Source organism: Cuculus canorus, chromosome 12 (assembly GCF_017976375.1).
Source record: "Cuculus canorus isolate bCucCan1 chromosome 12, bCucCan1.pri, whole genome shotgun sequence".
Classification (NCBI taxonomy): Eukaryota; Metazoa; Chordata; class Aves; order Cuculiformes; family Cuculidae; genus Cuculus; species Cuculus canorus.
The window spans coordinates 12900601-12921899 of record NC_071412.1 but is presented as its reverse complement, the minus strand read 5'-3'; the positions used below and the strand labels follow the sequence as shown (position 1 = coordinate 12921899).

The window sequence follows — 21299 nt, the reverse complement described above, 5'->3', positions numbered from 1 at the left end:
CACTGGTGCGCATCTGCTGTTCAAGGAGCTGTGGAATCAAGCTTTTAGGCTTGATGCTTGTTAGGTGAGGAACAATCAATTTCTATTCATTTGAAAAGCATAATTTCTATTATAATACTGTATGAACAATCACTGGCAGGATTACCTGCCAGCCATTTGAGGGAATGAGAGTCCGTTTTGGTGTGTGCTCTGCTTATAAATTGAGTGGTTTGAGATGCATCCCGGTGGCTGGTTTGGTTTGGTTTTGAGTATTAGGTGGGTAGGTCCTTGCTCCTCATCAGAAAAGTTTTCGTGGCTCCGTGGAAGAACTAGTTTTGATCTGAGGAGTGGAATAAGGAAATAGAAGCTGATCGGTTCTCAAGTAAGATGATTTCACATATGATAATGAACATCTCCAGACCCTTCAGTAGTTCCCCATTCATATCTAAGTTGCATAGTTTTCTCTGGGAACATGCAAAGGCAACAAAAGTGTTTTCCCATGGTTCCTTCTGTTAATCTTTCCAATGGCAAATATTGGGCATTGTTTGATCAATAAGGATGCTTCTACCGTAGCAGACATGCTGCCTGTTTTCAGGTGGGAGGCCGTACAGTCGTGCCCCTTGCAGTGCTAGAAGATTTTTTGGCCCACCTAAGAGTTTGAACAGTGGTCTTTATTTTGAGGGAGAGGAGTTGCTTTTAGCAGTAATTAAATAGATGACTGCATAATTCTCAAGCTCTGAGCAAAATCGTGATATGATTTGCAGAAAAAACCCCAAGTGCTGCACCTTTGACACTGCATCGTGCATTATCGGTGTACCCCAAACACAGGGACCTTTTGTGACTCTGGCTGCTAAATGTTGATGTGATTTCAAGGCTAACATGGCAGGTTGTGCAAATTACCGAGAATTCAACCTGTCTGACCTCTGTTCTTCAGACCGGCACTGCACTCTGAATCAAGTATTGTGGCTTCATTTGACCTCTACGCAAGAGGAAACCAAAAGCTTCAACCCCACTCGAGCGATGAAGGCTTCTGCAGAGAGCAGGCTTTAACTCTTTGCTGTCCCCTTTATTGAGCAGCACTGTCAGTGAGAGGAAAAGCACATATGGTTTATGCTGAATCTCTCCCAGAGCAAAGGTGGTGTTTCTCCACCAGTAATGCGTAAAAACACATTGTTTGTAACCTCACATGAAAATACGCTGTGTATTTAATCAGAACACTGGCTTTATTTTTCAGGCTGGCATGCCTACTAACAGAGGCTTTTGCACTGAAATTATATTTATGGAAAAAATGTGATTTCTATCTCTTGTATCCAGTCTTTGGCTTTTTGTTTCATAGGCCTTTTGGTTTATTTATTATTAACACATTTTTGCGGGTTTTTACATAACCATTATCTTTCAGTATTGTTTTGAGTCAAAACTGTGCTTAGGCTAAAATGGCATCTGGAAAGAGGTCAGGATTGCTACGAAGATATTTTTGTCTGAAAAAGGGACACAGTCGACCCAGATGTAACTGGGAATGTGGATTTTGACATGACATTGTTTTAAAAAAATGGAAGCAGTTAGAATTGGCTTTGTTGTTTTTTCTGAAGTTCAGATTAGTTTTTAACAGTTATAAGTATCTCGCTGTATCCATAAGCCATGGGGCAGCAGCACAGAACAAGAGGGCAAAGTTGATTTTACGCCAGAGGAGGCTGATGAGATTTTGGGGCTAAAATGGAAAAGGAAGGAAACCATATACAAAGTAAAGGAAGAGAAACAATTGTAATAATCAAGTCCATTTTACGTAACCCTTCAGTTTTCATATTTAATGGTACGGTGGTGAATATAGTTAAGCAGTTGTGGGTGTCTCTGTGGTCTTGATCTTGCAAAGAGACTGGTGGAGTGGACTCTTGGAATCCATGCATGGGAATCAATGGGCCTCTGTTTTTTCTTTGCAGAGTCAGTTGCAAGATCCAGACAATGATAATACACCCTATTATTTACTAATGTATGGAATATTTGCAAGAACATTGTAATTAGATTCTGAGCTGATTTATCCTGAAAATAATAGGTTGCATTGTCATTTTCTGTACAACCAGGGACTTTGTCTACATAATTTTCCATTACACACTTTAGGTTCTATGTAAATATAATAATAATAATAATAATAATAATAATAATAATAATAAATCTGGAAAAGGATGGGTTTGGTTTTCTTGAGCCTTGCAGGATGGAAGCCTGGCAATTATAAACTAAAATGAAAAGATTTTCTTTTTTAGAAGTAAAGTTAACAATTTACTTAATTGCTGTACTGTATTTTATAGCTCTCCTAATGTCGGCTGTTAAAATTCAGACTATTTTCACATTGCCTGTTTCATATGAAACTGAAGTGTCCTATTTCACTGCTTCTGTATGTTGCAAAAAGACTTTTTTCTCTTTATTTTCAGTGGAAATACTTTTTGTTTGAGAGAGAAAGAAAGAGAGAGAAGCAGAGTTCCTGCCTGGGCAGCACAGCCCAGTTTACAATTATTGGAATGCTTCAGAAATTTTTGTACGTGTTTCAGTTTGGAAGACAGTCAAAACACATTCTGGTGCAGTGGTTTAAAGAAAAATAAAAAGAGAGAGGGTAACCAAAATACAATTATAGAAATACAATGTGGAAATTTAAAAATATAAAAATAATAAACTCTTAAAAATGTGCCTATTAAGAATCAAGCACTTGAATCTGGAAATCCTACGTTTCTTAAGACACAAGGGGAGGGACAAAGAATTAGTGCAGCCTTGTGATGTGGCATCTGCAGCTGAAGTTTGAACTTAACGAAATTAGCCAAAATATGATTGAGTATCAGCCTGAAACAGTGTATAACAAGCTTGACGGGCATTCAGACCTCTCCCATCGACCTTCTGGGAACTTCCCATCTGCAAAACGCTTCAAGAGAAAACTCCCATAATCTTCACAATCACATCTGAACAGTGTGTGTACATATCTATATTTATTTTCCTGTCCCTTTCTTCTCTGTTCCCAGGGCCAAGAAGCGCAATCCGTGATTTCATTCTTGTAATTTACTTTTTTTTTCCTGTTTTTATTTTTGTATATTTTTAAATGGACGCCACTGCCTGGTGTTTAAAAGATCAATATGTTTCTTGCCTTGCAATCAAGTGTTAAGGTCTGAGAAGTTCACTGGAAGTTCTAAGTGAACATTACTCCCATGGAAGACAATAAGGTCAGAATTTCAGGCTTTAAGTTGCAAACATGATATTAGAGGGAGGTGATCAGGTTGATTATGAAACGTGCCTGAATCTCTTGCCCTGCCTGTGGGCAGTTATCTTCTCCTGAGCTAGATTATAGCATAATATTGTGAACTCCTAAGCCTTTTCTTGGTGAAGTACATGTATTGTGAACCTCAGAGCAGCACTTAACACCTTATGCGTGCAATACTTTGCTGTACAGCTGCTTTGGTTGAAACAGCTCTTTTAGGCATCCTGAGGTAGAAATTGGTACTAAGTCAAGTACAAAATTTCTGTCTCTTCCAGTGCCTTGTACCACATGTCTCTATTTCTTCTTGACCACGTAAAGACGCTTACATGATTTCTTCAGCAGGTATAAGATGTACTGTTGGATTCTGTTATTTAAGATGCTGAAAACTGTGTTCAGCAAAGCTGAAGAGCACATACAGTGGGAAAGAATTCTGTGTTGATAGGAAAGTAGATAAAGCTTATCTTTTTCTACAGGAATTTCTACATAGACCCACAGAAGCTGGTTTCATGAATACCCTAAAGGCACGGAAAAGAATAATATTTAGCGTAGGCAGCTTTGCCATAAAATTAGTTTGTGGTCTCATTAATAATGTCTTTCCAATCCCTTTCTTTTTACTCTTAATTTAATTCAGGGTATATGCAGAAAATTAAATAGAACTGGTGCTTTGCAAAGAAGTGGAGAAAGGAGAAAGAAAAAGTGGAAAAGGCATTTAGTTTGCCTTGAGACCACCAGAACTGGCTAAAACTAGAGGCAGTGTTCTGCTTTTTCATATGCTTCCCAATGTAGAGTTAAAAAAAGTATTTCTACTGACTTGTGCCTTCTTGGCACTATAGGAATCTTCCACTGCTTGTCTGGCAGGTTCCGCTTTTGTTTATTGAACTCCTTGTGACCAGCTTCATTACCAGCTGTTCGCATATGTATTTCTGTGCCATCGCTGCTTTTGCCACTTTTCCTTTCATCCTAATGCATGTTCAGGAGGTTCAATCATGGCCTAAATGTTCAAATGAATTAATGGGTTTGAATGTGTCCAGTTTTTAGCATCGCATTTTGAGTTTCAGAGAAGCTGTGTGTTTTTTCAGAAGCCTTGAGCTTCCTTCAGCTTTGAAAGGTTGCCCTCCTTGAAGTATTTCCAGTAAGGCATCCCAAGCCACTCTTCACTTCTCAAAATACTGTTTTCTTCTATCTGCCTCAAATTGAAGCAATTTCTGGGTACTGCACTGCACCAGTGTCATTAATTTCAGTTTAACATCTTCACAGGAAAGGATGAAGAGCTTGCAGTAGGTCAAACCCCTCTCAAACCAAGAATTTTTATGTTTCTCTGTCTCTTACCGTGCATCCTGCAGAGCCGTTCATAGAGCCCTGGGAGCAGTTTTACCGTGACAGATGATGGCACACTTGGCAAAAGATCCCTGCTATATCCTCCCTAGAGGGCTCAGAGCTTGTCTTCCTGTCTGTAAGTGTGTTTTGGGCGGCTCTTGAATAGCCTGGTTTTGCTTCTGCTAACATTGTCAAAACATGAGAGCTCTGGATTTTTCTAATCATTCGGCTTTCATCTGCTGTCAGAAAGGCCATTTGACTGAAGGTTATAGCCAGTTGATTGGATTCAGACCTTAGACATCCAAACCTGTCTGCAGTGTGTCACAGTAAGTTACCATTTTGGAAGCTGCCATATTTTGTCTTTCTTCCTAAAAGAAGAAGGGGAAACATTCTTATTTTTCAATTGTAAATCACAAAAGCTCTTGGTATCACCGTGTATATATAGAAGGGCACATTTCATAGGGGATTCACGTTTGGTAGCTGGAGTGATGGTTATCAGGCCGTCTAGCTGAGAGAACTGAATCCAGTGTGATATCTGTCATGTTTGCTGGATTCAGTTTGTTTTGTTTTCTCTGATACAGAACGTTAAGTGATCTCAGAAGTGACTTTGTTGAACTTTTTTTACTGTTCTACAAGGAAAAGAGTAGCACTGGAGAGCAGTTAAGCCTCAAGGACCATTTCCTTAAGAGTTCTTTGACTGCCAAAGGCCATTTCGTCAAGAGTTAAAACAATCTTGTTGATTTTACACACTTGTATCTGATGTTGGTGACTCTGCAGTCACATAAGTACTGATGAAGAGGCCACTCATTGAGTTAATGGATTTACACTCATGAAAAAGCTACAATAAAGGGGAATCAACTCCAAATTTGTTGGTTGGCTCCAAGTGGGTAGGTTATTGGTCCTGTTCATCTCAAAAGCATAATGTGCACATGTGGTTTTGTATGTTCTGAACAAACAAAGTGACACCAGGTAGTAAAAATAGGTAAACATCTTTTAATAAACTTTTCTAGTTGCATCTAAGAAGATTGTGATTGGTTTTTGTAATTAAGGCTGAGATGCTTTCTGCCCAACAGAGATCCATTCTACTTGGTCATTTACACATTATGAATTTGTGGGATCGTTATCCTGTTTTGTTAAAATGAGAAGTTAGTGGATGTAGACCATTGCCTGACTATTCTATGATAATCCTTGTGATTATTTATCAAGCCTTCCCTTGACTTTTGGATCAGGTCTGTGATTTGCACACACAGAGAAATACTTCCACTACTGGATGTACCACTCGTTCTTTGGAATATCGGCTTTAGGGGAAAATTGGCAGCTGGTCACTGATATGCGTATCCAAGCTTCACAACTCTCTTGTCTGGGCAGCACATGGCAACTTTTCGAAAGGGCCTTCCAGTTTTACAGGATGCTGATTTTGAGCACATTTCATCTAGTTTTCACAGCAAGAAGCTCCATCAATAGCAGTGGCAAGCAATAGTTCTCACCTCCCTTATGATCCATTGTAGATTGTCAGTTGTTTATGCACCCGAAATTAAAGACAGCAACAATGGAGAAATTGGAGGCATTGTTTTTCTCACCTTGTTCTGTAAAGAATTCCTCCTTAGAAGCATGTGATGAAGCTTCAGGAACTTATATGTAGTGTTTTTAACAGGAAAGCGTGTATAAATTGTGTTTATTGTACTTTAAAGGTGTTAATTAGGATCTTGTTCATAAGCATGTTTTTTCTTACAGTTAGCTATAGGCCAAGCCAAAACCTTGGCAAAAGAAAAGAGATCTGGTACTTCATTGAAAGTCAGCCTGTTTATAAGTGTGCCTGTGTGTGGTGTGGTCTCTTGCTTCTCTTCCTTAAGGTTATTTACTTTTTCCTCATTTTTGACAGCAAAATCGTTTTCATGGTTGTTTAATACTGCTGCTAGAAATAAGAGGTTCCTCCTTCCAGTGGGCAGTGGGCAGTCGGCATCCGGAACAAATTCATTCTTAGGAGAAACAAGTGTTCCTTTTTTCTTTGAATGACTCCTAGGGGAAGGAGTGAATGTGTAAGGAAATAACTAGTTTTTGTAGACTTATTCTCTGTTGGGAAGGACATCTTTGTCCATTGGGTTCTCTTTATGCTTTGGAGAGTTGGAAACTCTTCCTTGTAGGTCCTGATCTGACGCATTGAGAAAGGGTGGTATTGTGATCCCTTTCTTCTCACTGAGACCACGTGAGGTCGTTGGGCAGAATCAGGCTGATTTTAGTAACAGTGGTGATGCAACTAACCAGGAAACCAGCAGACTAGACTTACTGCCCGTGGGCAAAGAGCTGGCTGAATTACTTCTGCCTTCTCTTCTTTTCCAGCTACAGCACTGAGTTAAAGACCTAAACCAGATTACTTCCCTAGTGCCACGTGTGAGTGGTCATAGCGCTTCACGCACTGCGAGTCTCTGCTGGCATATGTGTGGGATGGAGCTATGTGTAAGGCAAACACCATCTTCAGAAACAGAAATGTTGGAAAAATGTATGAAAAGCCATGCGGGGTGGGAAGGCCGGCAGCCAGATGTGTTCCTGGGACTATCCTGGGAGTTGTTTCTGCTTTTACCCCGCAGTTTAGCCAGAGCAGGGAGTTTGAGTGGCAAAGCAGCATTTTCATTTGTCTCCCAGCAGATTTTCAGCAAGACATTTAATCCCTTTCTTTTCCTCGTCTTCCTACCTATAACAGAGAGTTAGAGGTTCCTTTATCTCCAAGCTCCCAGGACTCTGTTTAGATTGCAAGTTCTTTGAGGAAGGGAAAACACCTGGTGCAGCAAGGCCCCTTTCTCAAACAGATGCAATTACAATACCTGTAATTGGAAGCGTCATTCACCTACCTAGCAGATACCTCCTAGCCTGGGAATTTCTGGACTGTGACCTCTCTCAGGACTGCTTTCTAACAGTTTTCCAAGAGTTTTTGAGAGTAATATTTGCACCTTTATACAAATTCCATTTTTATTTCGATGTCTTAATTCTATTTTCTGTTTGTATAAATTCCTTAAGGATTCAGTTGAACAAGCATTGCCATTTAATTTAATTTTTATTGAAATATTAGTTTTCAACAACTATCTTACTTCTTTAAACCTTATTTTGCTCTTGGAAGTGTTTCGGACTGGGAGCTGATCCAAAGATGACCTTTCCCCAAAGACAGTCTCGACAAATCGATATTTTTCCAGTGCAAATACCTATCATTGGAAAATTCTAACTGGCACTTTTTGAATGCTGTAGGGAAGATTTTGCAGGCAGAGACCTGCCATCTAAAAGCCATTTGCTGAAATCACAGCTAGCAATAAGACAGCTCTTTTGATGGCTTCTTCTATATCAGTGTAAGCGCTGAAGTGCCACTCATGTACATGCAACTTCCTTTCAAGTCCTGCCATTTCTCACTTTGATATTTTGCCACAAAGCTGGCTTTTTAACTATTAAAAACCAGTCACTGTGACGAGTTAGCTCTAGGGCTGTTTAATGGGCACTTGTGTTTGGGTTTCTATTGTAGCTGAGGAGGATATATGATCTCTTTTGAACTGAGCTATTAGCATGATAAAACATCTTGGGAACATATAACACCAAAGTTGATGGTTCAGTCTTTGCTGGGTATCTGAACGCTGTACTAAATACAGGGGACTGCACTAATGAGCGTTGAAGCTTTGTAGTGGTATGGCAGTAGAACACAGAGCTGCAGTGCAGTTACCAGATTGTTCTGTAACCGTTTCCTGAAATATGCTTTGCATTTAGCGTTCTGAATCAAACATAGCATTGCTATAAAAAGCCTGTGTTTTCCATACCTCAGAGATGGGGAATATCAGAAAGGTTGGTGTTGCTAAGAAGAATTTTTTCCTTTATTTATCTCCCTGTAAGTACCCGTGTGTGTACATGTGTATGTGTGTGTATATATATTTATATGGCATGTCCAGAGAGGGGCAATGAAACTGGTGAAGGGGCTGGAGGACAAGTCTTAGGGAGGAGTGGCTGAAGGAACCGGGGTTGTTTAGCCAAAGGAAGGGAGGCTGAGAGGAGACCTTAGCACTGCCTACAACTACGTGAAAGGAGGTTGTAGAGAGGTGGTTGTTGGTCTCTTCTTCCAAGTAACAAACGATCAGATGAGAGGGAATGGCCTCAAGTTGCACAGGGCACGTTCAGATTAGACATCAGGAAAAAATTCTTCACTGAAAGGGCTCTCAGGCTCTGGCAGAGGCTGCCCACGGAGGTGGTTGAGTCCCCATCCCTGGAGGTGTTTAAAAGATAGGTAGATACGGTGCTCAGGGATATGGTTTAGTAGTGGGAGTAGTTGGACTTCGTGATCTCAAAGGTCTTTTCCAACCAATTGTTTCTATGACTGTATAATTCTATGTGCACAAACTTATGTATTTACACACACATCTACACATTTGTGAATATTTCCACCTGCTGTATCCATGGGCTCAGTTCTGTTGTTCTGCTGGTATGGACACGACTGCTTGCGGTTATCTGTGCCCATTGCTTCCCTCAGGCCATGGTTCATACCTGGGCACGTTAACTCCATGTTCTTGAGGAATATGGAGGAATTCCAGTTTGCAACTAAAATTGTACAAAAAGCTGCTTCATTTTTATGACTTTCTGTTTCCACCACCCCTACCTTCCTCCTCTTAGTTTTACATTAAAGAGGAGAATTTAACCCTAATTTATTTAATCGTAGCTTACAATCCAGGGGCTTGAAGCTCAAGCTTAACAAATACTGGCCTTGCATAATGCACAGATATTTCACAATGGTGCTGGTATGTGTCTAGAACAACTTCTTTAGGGCTGTAGTGAGTTCCACTACATCTTTTCTGAGAGAAAGCAGAACCTGAGGGTTTCATTGTGGAACCACGGGGCAAAATTCCTGTCTGGGTCATTCAAGAGATCAGGCTGGAGGGCTGCTGATCACATTCTGCCCTGAAGCTTTGTCTAATTCCTGAGGTTGGCTTAGCAGTAATAATGTTCATAGATCACCAGCACAATTATTTGTAATTTAAAGAAGCTGTTAGGAGTTTGGTGTGAAACAATTGATTTCTCAGTAAGCTCTGGAATCTCTGGCTTGTCGGTTCTTCTGCTTCAGTGTACCTAACTGTAAAACAGTATGTGATGTCCTTATGGCTAATTGGGCTTAAGTGCTCTCAGAGCTGTGGGTAAACCACTAATTACTCACAGTCATTTAGTCCAAATTACAAAAGTCTGATATTTTCCCATATGCTCTATTAGTTCAGGGTAAATGTTTTGAAAATTCATTGATTTAGGCTTCCCTGGTGTATTTGCTGTTGTTTGTTTGTTTGATGATGGCTCTCTGTGTTGTGGTTAATACAGATGTTGCTGAACTGTGTTGTCTGTTTCTAGTTTTTGTGAATGTTCTTTTGGTTTAAATAGTGCAAAATCCTCTTTCCAGAAAGAAATGTGGAAATAAAACAGGATGCAGATACTGCTGTGATAACTACTTTGTTTCAGCATGTTCTACATCATCACTCTTGGTATTGGGATTTATCTCGTCGCTACCTTCTGCCATACAGATCTGTGTTTTATAGACATACCAACATGCGTGTACACAAAACACACATGCACCCACAGTCTCTTACATAACATTGTGAAAGAACCATCAGTTTGAAGTGTGTTGACTCAACTATTTAATGAGGTGCAATAAATCTTGACAAGACCAGCTGGCACTAGAGTCAGGCTTCTCATCTTTTTACCATTACATTGAAATGTGAACAATAGTGGAAAGAAATGTAACTCTTCTTTTTCTTTTTTTGGTACTCAGATCTGTAGCGCTGTATTGAAATCATCCACTTTCATGGAATGCAAAGCACGGTGAACGCTGTGGAAAATGTTAACAATGTAAAAGCTCCTTTTCCTGATTCTTTTTCTCAAATTCTGAGAGCGTATTGATCTGACAGATCACGCAAATGTGGTCAGCATTAATATCCCTGCAACGCACATTGGCTGAGCAGAGCAGCACTGTTGAGAAATTGTATGCAGAATGTGTTTCAAGTCTGGTAGAGAGATGTGCTGTACCTCTTGCTGCTCTTGCCCGCACATCTCACTTTTCACCTTCTCTAGCACACTGGTCTCTAGCAGATACTTCTCACCACCAAACCTTCACTAACTTTGGCCCTGCCTGTCGCCAAGCTCTTCTTGCGCTGCGTGGCACACCATGAAATCCTTTCCTCTTTCTCGTTGTGCCTTAAGGTCTTTTCCTCTCTAGCGACATTGCTGGCTCATTATAGCTCCCACCAGGTCCAGCAGGGCTGACTGCGTTCCATTGAGCTTAGTTACTTGAGAATCTTTTTTAAAATACAAGTAATGAAGCAGCTTGGATATTGAAGCACGTGCCATGGTTCCGAATTACCCATCTTGGCCTCCCATATAGGATTCTTTTTTAATGGACCAGGTTTATCCTTGTGCAAAGAAATCTGTTCAAATAATACACTTGTTGTTTGGGGTGGATTTTGTTCCTGACAATGGCATCTTTCAATCTCTTTCATGTTTCCAGCCCCAGCACTTAATGCCAATCTATCCTTAAAATATAATTCCTCCCAAACCAACTAGATGCCTCTGGATTCACTTGAGAAAGAGTGCCTGAGCTTTGCAGTGTATCCCATAATGATAGTTGACATCTCCAAAAGTAATAACTGCACCTCGTTGCTTTGTGATTACAGCATTTGATGTGTGCTGGGCTCTGGTGCCTTGTGGAAGGAGATACATCCTGTAAAACAAAATTGGACCCCCCTCTGGATGGCACTGAATGTGGCGCAGACAAGGTAATCAAAGTGCTCAGTAGTAATGACTTTGTTTTTACCAGCATTATCTCTGGAATAACGTTTCCAAGATGTTCAGTATTTAGCATGAATCTATATTTTAGACTGATTCCCTAATAGAAACTGCTCAATTAACAGCTGGATTAGGTTAAGTCTTTCTGATTTTGTGTTACATGTATTTCAGTAGCATCTGGAGATCTTGGTAGTCAAGTTCTTGTGGTCTAGATGTTCTACAGACACCGCAGGAAAACTCCATGCCTCGCCCTGCTGAGTGCGCAGGCTGAGGACCCTGTGGGTCAGTTAGGTCCTCGCTCACTCCTGGTGTTTCTGTTCACTGCTGCTAGTGGTGTTTCATGAGTGAGGTGATTTTTCATTGTAGGTAAGGCAATACTGTTCTTGGCTATATTTGAGGTAGAAAGTGTGGAGAGCATTTAGGCTGACGTTTGGGGAGTGGAGAAAGATGAGGAATAAAAAAGAGGCTACTTAGAAACTTAATAGTTTCTAAAAGTGGATGAAAATGTATTGAGTTCAAGTTCAGGGATGTTCAGTTGATTTTGAAGTATCATTTGCAGTGTGTGTGCGTACAGTCAAATGAGTGAGGCATAGGTGTACTTTGTAGAATCCAGATCAGTGTAGAAAACTGTTAAAAGAAATAAAATAAACTCTTGGATTAGTGAAAATCTGTGTGAAAATCACCATTCCAGTGACTGGCTTCAGTGCCCTAAGAGTGGGAGTTCCTGAGGCTCAGCTGCTGCCTCCCAGCTGGCTCTGCTAATGGAAGTGAACTTCAGTGAATGAGTTTAACCTCTGAAATGGGCTCTGCTAGCTGGTATGGGGTTTGTAAATGTACGTGGTTGGTTCTCCCAGTGTGCCTGTTAACTTGTTAGTCTACAAAGGAGTTGGACTGGTTTGGTAACAACCAGCCCCCTACTTCACAGTATCGGAATCTAGTATTTTTTGTATGTTGTATGGTTGAGGAGGTAATAAGGGGTAAAATTAAAAAGTTTGTTGCTGAAATCAAAGATTAGATGATTTTGGATTAGATCTTTTCCTGCGAATAAAGATAAACAATGGCAAGAAAACTTGGGTCCTGGAAAGCATGACAAGGGTGTGAGACAAAAGATTTTTAGATGTGTGGTTTTCTAACTGCAGGAGTCCTGCCCATTCTTTCACAGGCGTGCTAAGCAGTGCTTACGGTATCTGATCCTGGACAGAGCAGGAGAATAGGCCAAGTTTGCTGCTTGGTCAGGAGCCAGTGCAACCTGTTAGAATCGAAGGTTGTTCAGGGCGTTAGCCAAGTTAGGTCCAAAATACATCAATTATTTTGTACATACTGGGAATACTGCTGATTAAGACGTTGCTTTGGGGTATAATTTCTTGAACTCTGTTTCTTTGAAGAGTGTGGCTTTAAGTCTTAGCACTGAAATAATTATCTGCTTTATAAAGTAAAAGGCTTAATTCTGTGATTATTTTTTTAATGACAGAATTCCCTTCAGAGGTTCGTTGAGGGTGACACTTAAATTTCTGTGTTTCTCCTCCTCCCTATCTCCTTCTCCCACTTCCATCTCACTGAAGCCTTGAATCTCTAGAAACTTGAACATAGGCTTGTTGTAATGGTTTCTTCTTCACAAGCAGCAAGAACTAAGTCAAAATCCTGGAGTGATTTGGAGCGAAGTAAGTTCCGTGGAAGTGGCTTGAAGGGTTACCATGTCTCAATGTCAATGTCTCAAACATCCTTTTCAAATCCACCTGTGAAGGAATGTTTGCAAGATCAGGGCTTCTTCCCAGCCTGTTCTAATACAATTGCATTTCAGTGGTGCCGAGCTGGGGAGTGTGTCAGTAAAACTCCCATCCCTGAGCACATTGATGGAGACTGGAGCATGTGGAGTCAGTGGAGCATGTGCAGCCGGACATGTGGCACAGGAGTGCGATTCAGGCAGCGGAAATGTGACAATCCCCCGTAAGTATTCACATCGTGCTGATTTCGTTTTGCATGCAGCACTTAGACAGTCCTTGCTGCAAGAGTACAGGGGAGAAACGGGCAGCAATGCTGTGCAGGGGACGTGAGAGGTTTCTTCTTCACAAACAGCAAAGACCAGGTCAAAATCCTGGAGTGATTTGGAGTGAAGTAGGTTCTGTGGAAGTGGCTTGAAGGGTTACGATTGGAAGTGGCCCATTGCAATGATTTATACATAGATACAATTCAATTAAAGATGTGTAGTTTGGCAGAAAAAGTGAAGCTATGTTTCCTCTCCAGCAGTGAATGGGGAGAGGTTGATCTGGATCTACAGACCAAACTAAGCCAGGATGCCTTAGAGATCATTTTTGCAGGGAGTGCTGGCTCTGGCCTTGGGAAGCAGTAGAGTGGCTGACAGTGGTCATAGCTGTGTTGGTAAAGCACCTTGAGATATTCTGTGCATCAGGACGTGCTGCATATGAAAAGGAGAGTCTTCCTGCACGTGGAGCGCAGTGGGTGCTGTTTAGCTCCTGCACAGCGACTACACATGAGCCTGTGCTCTCTGCTTGGGCTTGAAGCCTGGAAGTCTTTTCTTCCTATGGGAGGCCTGAACAGCTTATCAGGATGGCCATTTAACTGACTACCCCTGTGTGTGTGCATGATAACTTTTGAGATGAATGAGGGTGCTCATAATCATGAGAGCAGCCCTCCAAGTTGTGTATCTCTAACTTTATTCGTATTTTAAGGTTTTCTCTACAGAAAAAGCACAGGAAACTTCTGTTTTTAAATAGAGGCTGAAATTCTGGCTAGTAACATGAAGACATGCCTAGATGATGGATGGGCACACACTGGCTGCTGTAGAGCTGCGTTCATATGAAAGGGATATTTTTGTTTATTCCTCTCCTTAAATAACTCTGAACTGCAGTTGCATGTCTGTAATGTCCGGGCTGGATTTTTACCAGCTCATTTTCCTGAGCAAAGGACTGAGCTGGTTTCTTTGCTGTCAGCTGCAAGAGGTCTCTTTAACCACTGTGCTGACCAAACCTAAATCCATTCATCATCGTTCCTTAAATTACAGGAAATGCGTCCTCCAAGATTGCACACTGATTTTAAAATTCTCTTGCTCATATACATTCTTGGCTGGGGATACACACGTGATCTTTTGCTTCAAATTCCTGGCCTCAGCCCACTTCTTCTGCAGCTGGTTTATTCACCGTCCAAAAATATTGGCTAAGGGATTTATCTTTTATTTTATATATATTTGGTCTTGGGATTCTTTTTTTTTTTTTGAACTGGAATCTCTACTCCTGCCAGCTGACTTTTGAGCCTGTGGGACTATCAGTGTTTTTAAACCATTTGCTTCACTGTTTGATTTGGTTTTTCCTCTCTGTAATTTCTGTGATCATTTGCATGCATCGCCTCCAAAAGGTTGTAAGGCAGTGCGTCATGGGCCAGTTTACATGTGCAAATTTCTGAGTGGTACCATCTTGTGTTTTTGTCTGGGCTTTGGACCGTTGTCATACAGTGGGATTGAGGAGAAAATCAGTGGCTTAAAGAGAACATCAGAATGAGTTCTCCACCCTTTCTCCAGTCCCCTCTTGTCATGTAAAAGGGTCACAGTATTATAAACGGGCTCTGATTTCTTCAGTTCCATTAGTGGGTGGATTCTCTTGGCACAAATACAGTGGGAGATGGCTGTGGAGTTGTCTACCAGGAGGTCTCGCACAGTCGCTGTTTTAGATGTGTGCCAGGGTAGGCTTGAATTATGCTGTTTATTGGAAAACTCAGGCAGTGCTAGAGCCTGTGTTATACAGGGCTTGGGACCTGGGCTTACAGGGATCTTTCCCTTCAGATGCATATGGAGAATCTGATAGAGATGATGCCCAAAGTCGTGGACTCAGCATTTGGAGAGGTGTAAGAGACACAAGGATGAAGTCACAAAAATGGAATGAAATGGGAAAAAGAAGGGCATATGAACAAGTAACCATACGTGGGAGACCAGAGAGAGTAACTGTTATTGTTTTTCTTCATCTTGCACCCTCAGTATCCTCTTTAAACATGCCAAGAGGCCTGTGATACTGGAATGCTATTACAGAGGTCATTTAAGTAAAAGGTTATTGTAAGTAATTCTGCATTCCCTATGCAAAGAGTAACAGAGCAGAACATAATCATGTTTTGTCCATTTCTGTGATTGCCAGGGAGTGTCCGTTCATCTGCTTGTTCCAGAACGCCTTGAATAGATGCTTTATGTTCTACTAGTGTTTTACTAGAGCGAGTCCAGCAGAAAGCAGCAACACACTACTGAATAAACTATGATGCTGTTGGACACGGGGGAGCTGAGGTGGGAAGATCTTGTTGAGTGCATCATTTTTTGTTAGATTAGTGGGAGTAGAAACATCCCCCAGATCTGTAGGGTACTCTGGTGGTTTTGTGGCTGCTGAAATGCATGCAGCCAACTCTTTAATTTTGGGAGAAACTACATCAGGAGGAGGCAGTTAATTTTAATCATTCATTGAAAAGGGAAGAGAGGTGTGGTGGGCGTGGTGGGTACTCAGGAAGTCTGTTGCCTGATGGATTTGGCTATTACTTTATTATTGCCAGTGAGCAATATTACAAATAGCAAGAGCTGCTTGCTTCCCATCTGCATTGGCAAACTCCTAGGAAGTCCCTCACATGCTAATGACATCTGAAGATTAAAACCAAAGCAGCTGCTGATGAGCACAGTAAATAGTAGTGCTGCTGTGTCTACTGTTCCATGGCCATCAGCTTAATATCCTGCTCTCAAGAGAGCGCTCTGTTGCTCTTTGGAAATGCTGACTGCTTTCTTTTTTGTTTTGGTTTGGTTTTTATTTTTTTTCCCCTGTGAATGTGCACACAAATATGCACGGAGTCACTTATGTTCAGTGGCTACATCTCTTTTGCTGTAGCCAGAGATGCTGCTGAAACCAAAATTCATATCTGTCTTTGCATGAGTGCAGGCTTCACATGGGAAGAAGCCTGCATCAGGCTTCTATCAGGACTGAGTGTCTGTCTCATCCAGTCTAAGGCAGCAGACACAATCCTCCCAGAAGATTTCTGCATCAGTCTCAGCACATCTGCTGCCTCGCACATGTGCATGGCAGAGAAGAGAAGAGATGTTAGCAGTGGAAGCACACGATTTTTCAGGCTGTTCTGCTGCTGACTCTCTGTGATGTTACAGTGTGGTTGGAGATCAGCGTTTCCATTAGGAAAAAAACCAACCTAGACACTTCTTCGGGGATTTATGGAACTACTTTGAAAATTTGTTTGAGGCTGAAATGAGTCATAAAACTCTTCTATGCAGAATCCAGTGTTTCTGTTGCACTGAATGCTGAATTCATCAAGTCCAGAATAGCTAGGAAATCAGAGACCCAGTCCTATGGCCAGTATATAAATGAACAGGGCAACTCTTGCTAGGACTGACAAAAATCAGTTATATATAGTGAGAGCCTTGGTTTCCAATTAGCTGAGTGATATAACCTGATATTCATCACTCTTTTGGGAGGGAGCAAGGAAGAAGCTTTTGGAATGAACTGCCATACTGCTAAAAACTGGAATTTGGCTGGAGTTGCTGCTCTTAGCCATCTGTTAAAGAAGAGTAATAACATGACTTTATCCGTCTTTGCTGATTACAGAAGGAGAGAGAGATATGTGACAAGTTCAGGAGTATCAGCAAGTAGCTGAGGAAATTATCCATTTGGATGGCTAAGTCTTTTGCTAACTTGGGTTTTTTTGCTGGTGTTTTGTTTTGCAACGAAAATACAGGCTATTGATGAGGGTGAGTTTTCCTTCTTCTCTGGGGAATCATAAATAAGAATAAATAGATTTTGCAGGTGCTTAATCCTGAAGTTGGATTAGTGGCTTTTCGTGCATGTTTAGGAAACAACTGTAAAATGGATGGAGATTTTCATGGATGGAGATTATCTGCTGCACAAATTTGTTTCTGGATGCCCTAACAGTGCAGGTTATAGCTACATCTATGTTGTTTTAGTTTCAAACTGCTGGAAACAGAATGTTAGAGGTCTTGTGCTGAAGAGATGTTTGCTCTGCCTCGATGTTTGCTCTGCCTCGTTGTTATGAGTGTTTGAGGTGGGGAGCAAAGCAAATGGTACAAAGGGAATGGTGAAACATCCTGGGTTGCTTGCCTCTGCCTTGGGTGTTTGGTGTGAACCTGGGCACAGGAATATCACCATGATTCCTCTAGGTTTCCCATTAAGATTATAAGTACTTAACTTTGGTATTTGTGATGGAACCACAAATTATCTTCTGAACTGCCTGACTGTGCAAGTATACCTAATACTTAGACTTCAGGTGTCGTGCTCAGTGCGCCTTCCAAACCCTAACCCTCACAAGTCACCATTATTTAAGTAACCTGTCCCAAGTCACAGAAAAAGTTAGTCAGAGCTCAGGCTCGATGTTTGGGAGAGCCTTGCTTCAAGTAGTGTTCTGAAACTGCTGGTGCACACATACATTTTCTCCACTCTCAGGGAATGTCTGAGAGGAAAGATTCTTTCTGCTATTTCAGGAGTTGCCTTGGACAGGGGCACTTAGGTGAAAGTGTGTGTGTGTGAGTAGCTGTGCAATTCCTGCTGACCCTGATTTGTCTTTCCTGCGATAGCCCAGGGCCAGGTGGGAAGAACTGCCGAGGAGCCAGCGTGGAGCACACTGTGTGTGAGAATTTACCCTGCCCTAAAGGTGTGCCGAGCTTCAGAGACCAACAGTGCCAGGCCCATGACAGATATACCAACAAGAAGAAAAGCCTCCTGACAGCCGTCATTGTCGATGGTTAAGTTTTTTCCATCTTCCTCTGTAATTCTTTGCTGTTCTCTCACTGCGGCTTCTCAACCCGTCTTGATTTCATCTGCAAGACTCCCATTTGTTGGTGAGAAGGTTACAATATGTTCCCCTTAGCTACAGCTGAAAGACTAATTACAATTAGTTGTTCTTGGTGCTGCCCTGCTGTTCTTTTATCCTTAACAGAGGATACAGAGCCGTTAGTTCTTTACTCATCTTTTTGTAATTGGAGGAGAGGTGCCTTAACTGGATTCTCGGTCTGAACAGGCAGGTATTTGGGAATGGGAGTTTAAATATTAGAAAGTTCAAATTAATTTGGAACTGAAAAAAAAAGAAGGATTCCCTGGGACATTTTCGATGTGTGTTAAGTGTGGGCATTTCAGCATGCTTGTCTATCCTGCTTACGTTCCTGTAATGCTTCCTTTGCTGGATCTTGCTGTTCATCTACTATTCAACCAGATGCTGCGGGAATATGAAAAAGGATTATAATAACATCCTTTCTGCAGGAACAAACATCTTTTGCTGCACTCTGCTGAAAAACAGACAAGAGTGGTTTCACACAGTCATTTTAAAGACATTCTTGAACAGAGGAAGATGGTGTTGAAACTGATACCAGAAGATCAAACACTGGATAACCCTTTCCTGTGCTAGCACTGATAGCTTAGGTCTGACACCAGGGCAAGCACTGCAGTTTCCATAGCAGACTCTCCAAGAGCACAATTCCTTCAGATGTCCCAGGAGACTGGCTAGTTTTGCTTGTTGTTCCCCTCTGGCCCCTCCCCAAATAGTTTTGCTGAGTGAAGGCACAATGCAAAGCAAAACATGTTTCCTTTTGAATGTCTATAGGTTCGTCCTTGGATGAAGTCTGTAAGTAGCAGGGTATGCTCCAAAGGAAAAACATTACATTGACTAAATATCTGTTACTTAAACAGATGGCGAATGCAGTCAGCACACTCTGACATAGCTGTATGCTGCCAGTTAATACAGATCTTTGAAAAAACTTTTTTACTTAACTTCTTCTCTAGCTAAACACAATAGTGGCTTTTCTGAAGTGAGATCTTAATATATAATGCAACAATAGCCATTAGCATGGATGAAAAATGCAACTTTTCTCTACTGATGTATTCTTCTAGAATCACAGGCTGTAGTCTGAATTTTGTCTGAAATGCTCACAGTGACTTGGTCATTTATATCAGGCTGCTGAATGTTCCCTCTGAAAACATCTTTCATTCACAAACATATATAGAAGTGGACTGACTAAATTATTTTCTGTGTCCTAAAAGACCAGTCTCATCAGTGTAGCCCTTTGAATACTGATATTTTAAAGTAGAGATATGACAGGCCTAAATTGAAAGGCTCATGTTCCTTCAAAGATGAGAATATCGGCAGATACCTTTCCAAATCCATTCACGTAGAGACTGCATCACTATTGCCTCAGACACTTGTTTGTGCTGTTCCTAAAGGCAGTTGCTTTTGTATTTCTTTTTCCAGATAAGCCCTGTGAGCTTTTCTGCTCTCCTTTGGGGAATGATTCCCCTGTGCTGGTGACAGACAGAGTCGTTGATGGTACTCCATGTGGGCCTTACGAGACCGACCTCTGTGTACATGGCAAGTGCCAGGTGGAGTAACTTTAATTTCTTTTATTTCTAGTGTTATGCATAGTCTGGGCAGCTGTGTATATCCTAGAAGAAGAGGCATCCATGTGGGTGGCTGGGAGGCTGTCTCTGAGGTTGGAGGGCAACCCTATTTTATAAGACCCATTGCAAGTGCTCCGCAGTCCTGTCTTGGTCTTGGAATTATGAAAAATGCCCAAAGTATGTTATTATTTCTGAACAGCTGGGAATGTTCAATGATCGCATTTGCTTGTTTGTAGTCATGAAATGGCTTGGGTGGGAAGGGACTACTGTGAGGAGAACAGATGGGAGTGGAAATCTGGCTTGCTTAACCTCTTCATTTTGGCTATTAGGGGAATCACTAAAAAAACACCAGGGCTGCAAACTGGTTTATAAATTGTCACTAGCCTGTTGCAAGTGTTAGATTACCAGCATCATGATGCTTTTCAGGTCTACATGGTTCCTGTCTAGAAATACTGAGAAAACTTCTCAATGCCAGTTGCTCCTTGGCTCCTGCAGCTCATGAGCCAGTAGCTTCCACTGTGTGATTTTTGTTGACTGAATAACTAGATAATGCCAAGGTGAGTTACTTTTCCCTAAGTAAGAAAAAGGTTCCCTTTCTCCCACGAACTAGGTTTTAAAGCTCCACACAATAGAGCATGTAGGTTTAAAGGAGCAGAACCTGCAGACCAGAGCACAGCCCAGACCAGTTTTCATTGTCTTGCTTAGGTTACATGAAGAGCAAACCAGAGAGAATGTAGGGTAGGTTTTCTTCTGCTGTCCTGCAAAGGGACAATCAGTGTCCCCTTGGCTGTCCCTGGACTGACTGGCCAAACCCTGAACATGCCTGTTTCCTTCTGTCTCTGGTCAGGCAAGTAAAGAATGGAAATGAGGAGGACTCTGCTCAAGAGTCTTTGGATTTTACTCCCTTTAACCTGGAGCAAAGGTGTAATGGCCTGTAACTATTGTGATGATGGTTATTTCTCTGTAGCCAAATTACATAAGGACCCAAAATTAGGTGTGGGAGATCTTTGCAAAACAGCTCTTCATGGTTTGCTAGGCAGTGAGACAGTTTGTAATGCAGCACATTGAATGCCTAGGCAGGCCACCTCTTAGAGCTGGTGTTTCAGATTCCTTGAAAATTAAGTGGAGTTGTGTAGACCCACACTAACTGGAGATTTAAGGTTTTGACAAGAGAAGGAAGAGAAGAAAGTGTTTATTTAAAGACTGTAAATTACAGGAAGTAATTCGGAATGGATGCACCCCACAATGTGTTGCAGTAGGAGTCAAGTCATTTGTCACAGACACTATGACAGAGCAGACCTCTCCTAATTATGTAAAGTTTGCTGCATGCTCCTTAGAGATTTGAAAGACAGTTGAGTTGGCTACTGCAACATGGTCAGTGCTGAATACTTCCTGGCAGTTCTTCCTTTAAGTTTATCCTTGTCTACATTTGTATCCCGTGCTAGAAGTTTCTCTTTTCAGTATTAACCAGCCTGTTATATTCACCAGAGCAGCTTTCTAGCATTTCTTTCCCCTATCTTCATTGGAGACAAACTGGTTTGCCCTGGGAGCACAAGAATCAGAATTTGGTGTTATTTCTG

The 21299-nt window shown here is 41.4% G+C and overlaps 1 protein-coding gene across 3 annotated transcripts in view; it reads left to right on the top strand.

Annotated features, from left to right (window-relative positions):
- The window catches only part of ADAMTS17 (ADAM metallopeptidase with thrombospondin type 1 motif 17), a 178591-nt gene that overhangs the window by 91482 nt on the left and 65810 nt on the right, over positions 1 to 21299 (top strand). For all 3 annotated transcript variants that reach the window (XM_054077506.1, XM_054077504.1, XM_054077505.1), the window contains exons 11-14: positions 11215 to 11316; positions 13128 to 13273; positions 17907 to 18073; positions 19574 to 19701. In XM_054077506.1, coding sequence (XP_053933481.1) covers positions 11215 to 11316; positions 13128 to 13273; positions 17907 to 18073; positions 19574 to 19701 — 543 coding nt within the window. The remainder of the gene's footprint in view (positions 1 to 11214; positions 11317 to 13127; positions 13274 to 17906; positions 18074 to 19573; positions 19702 to 21299) is intronic.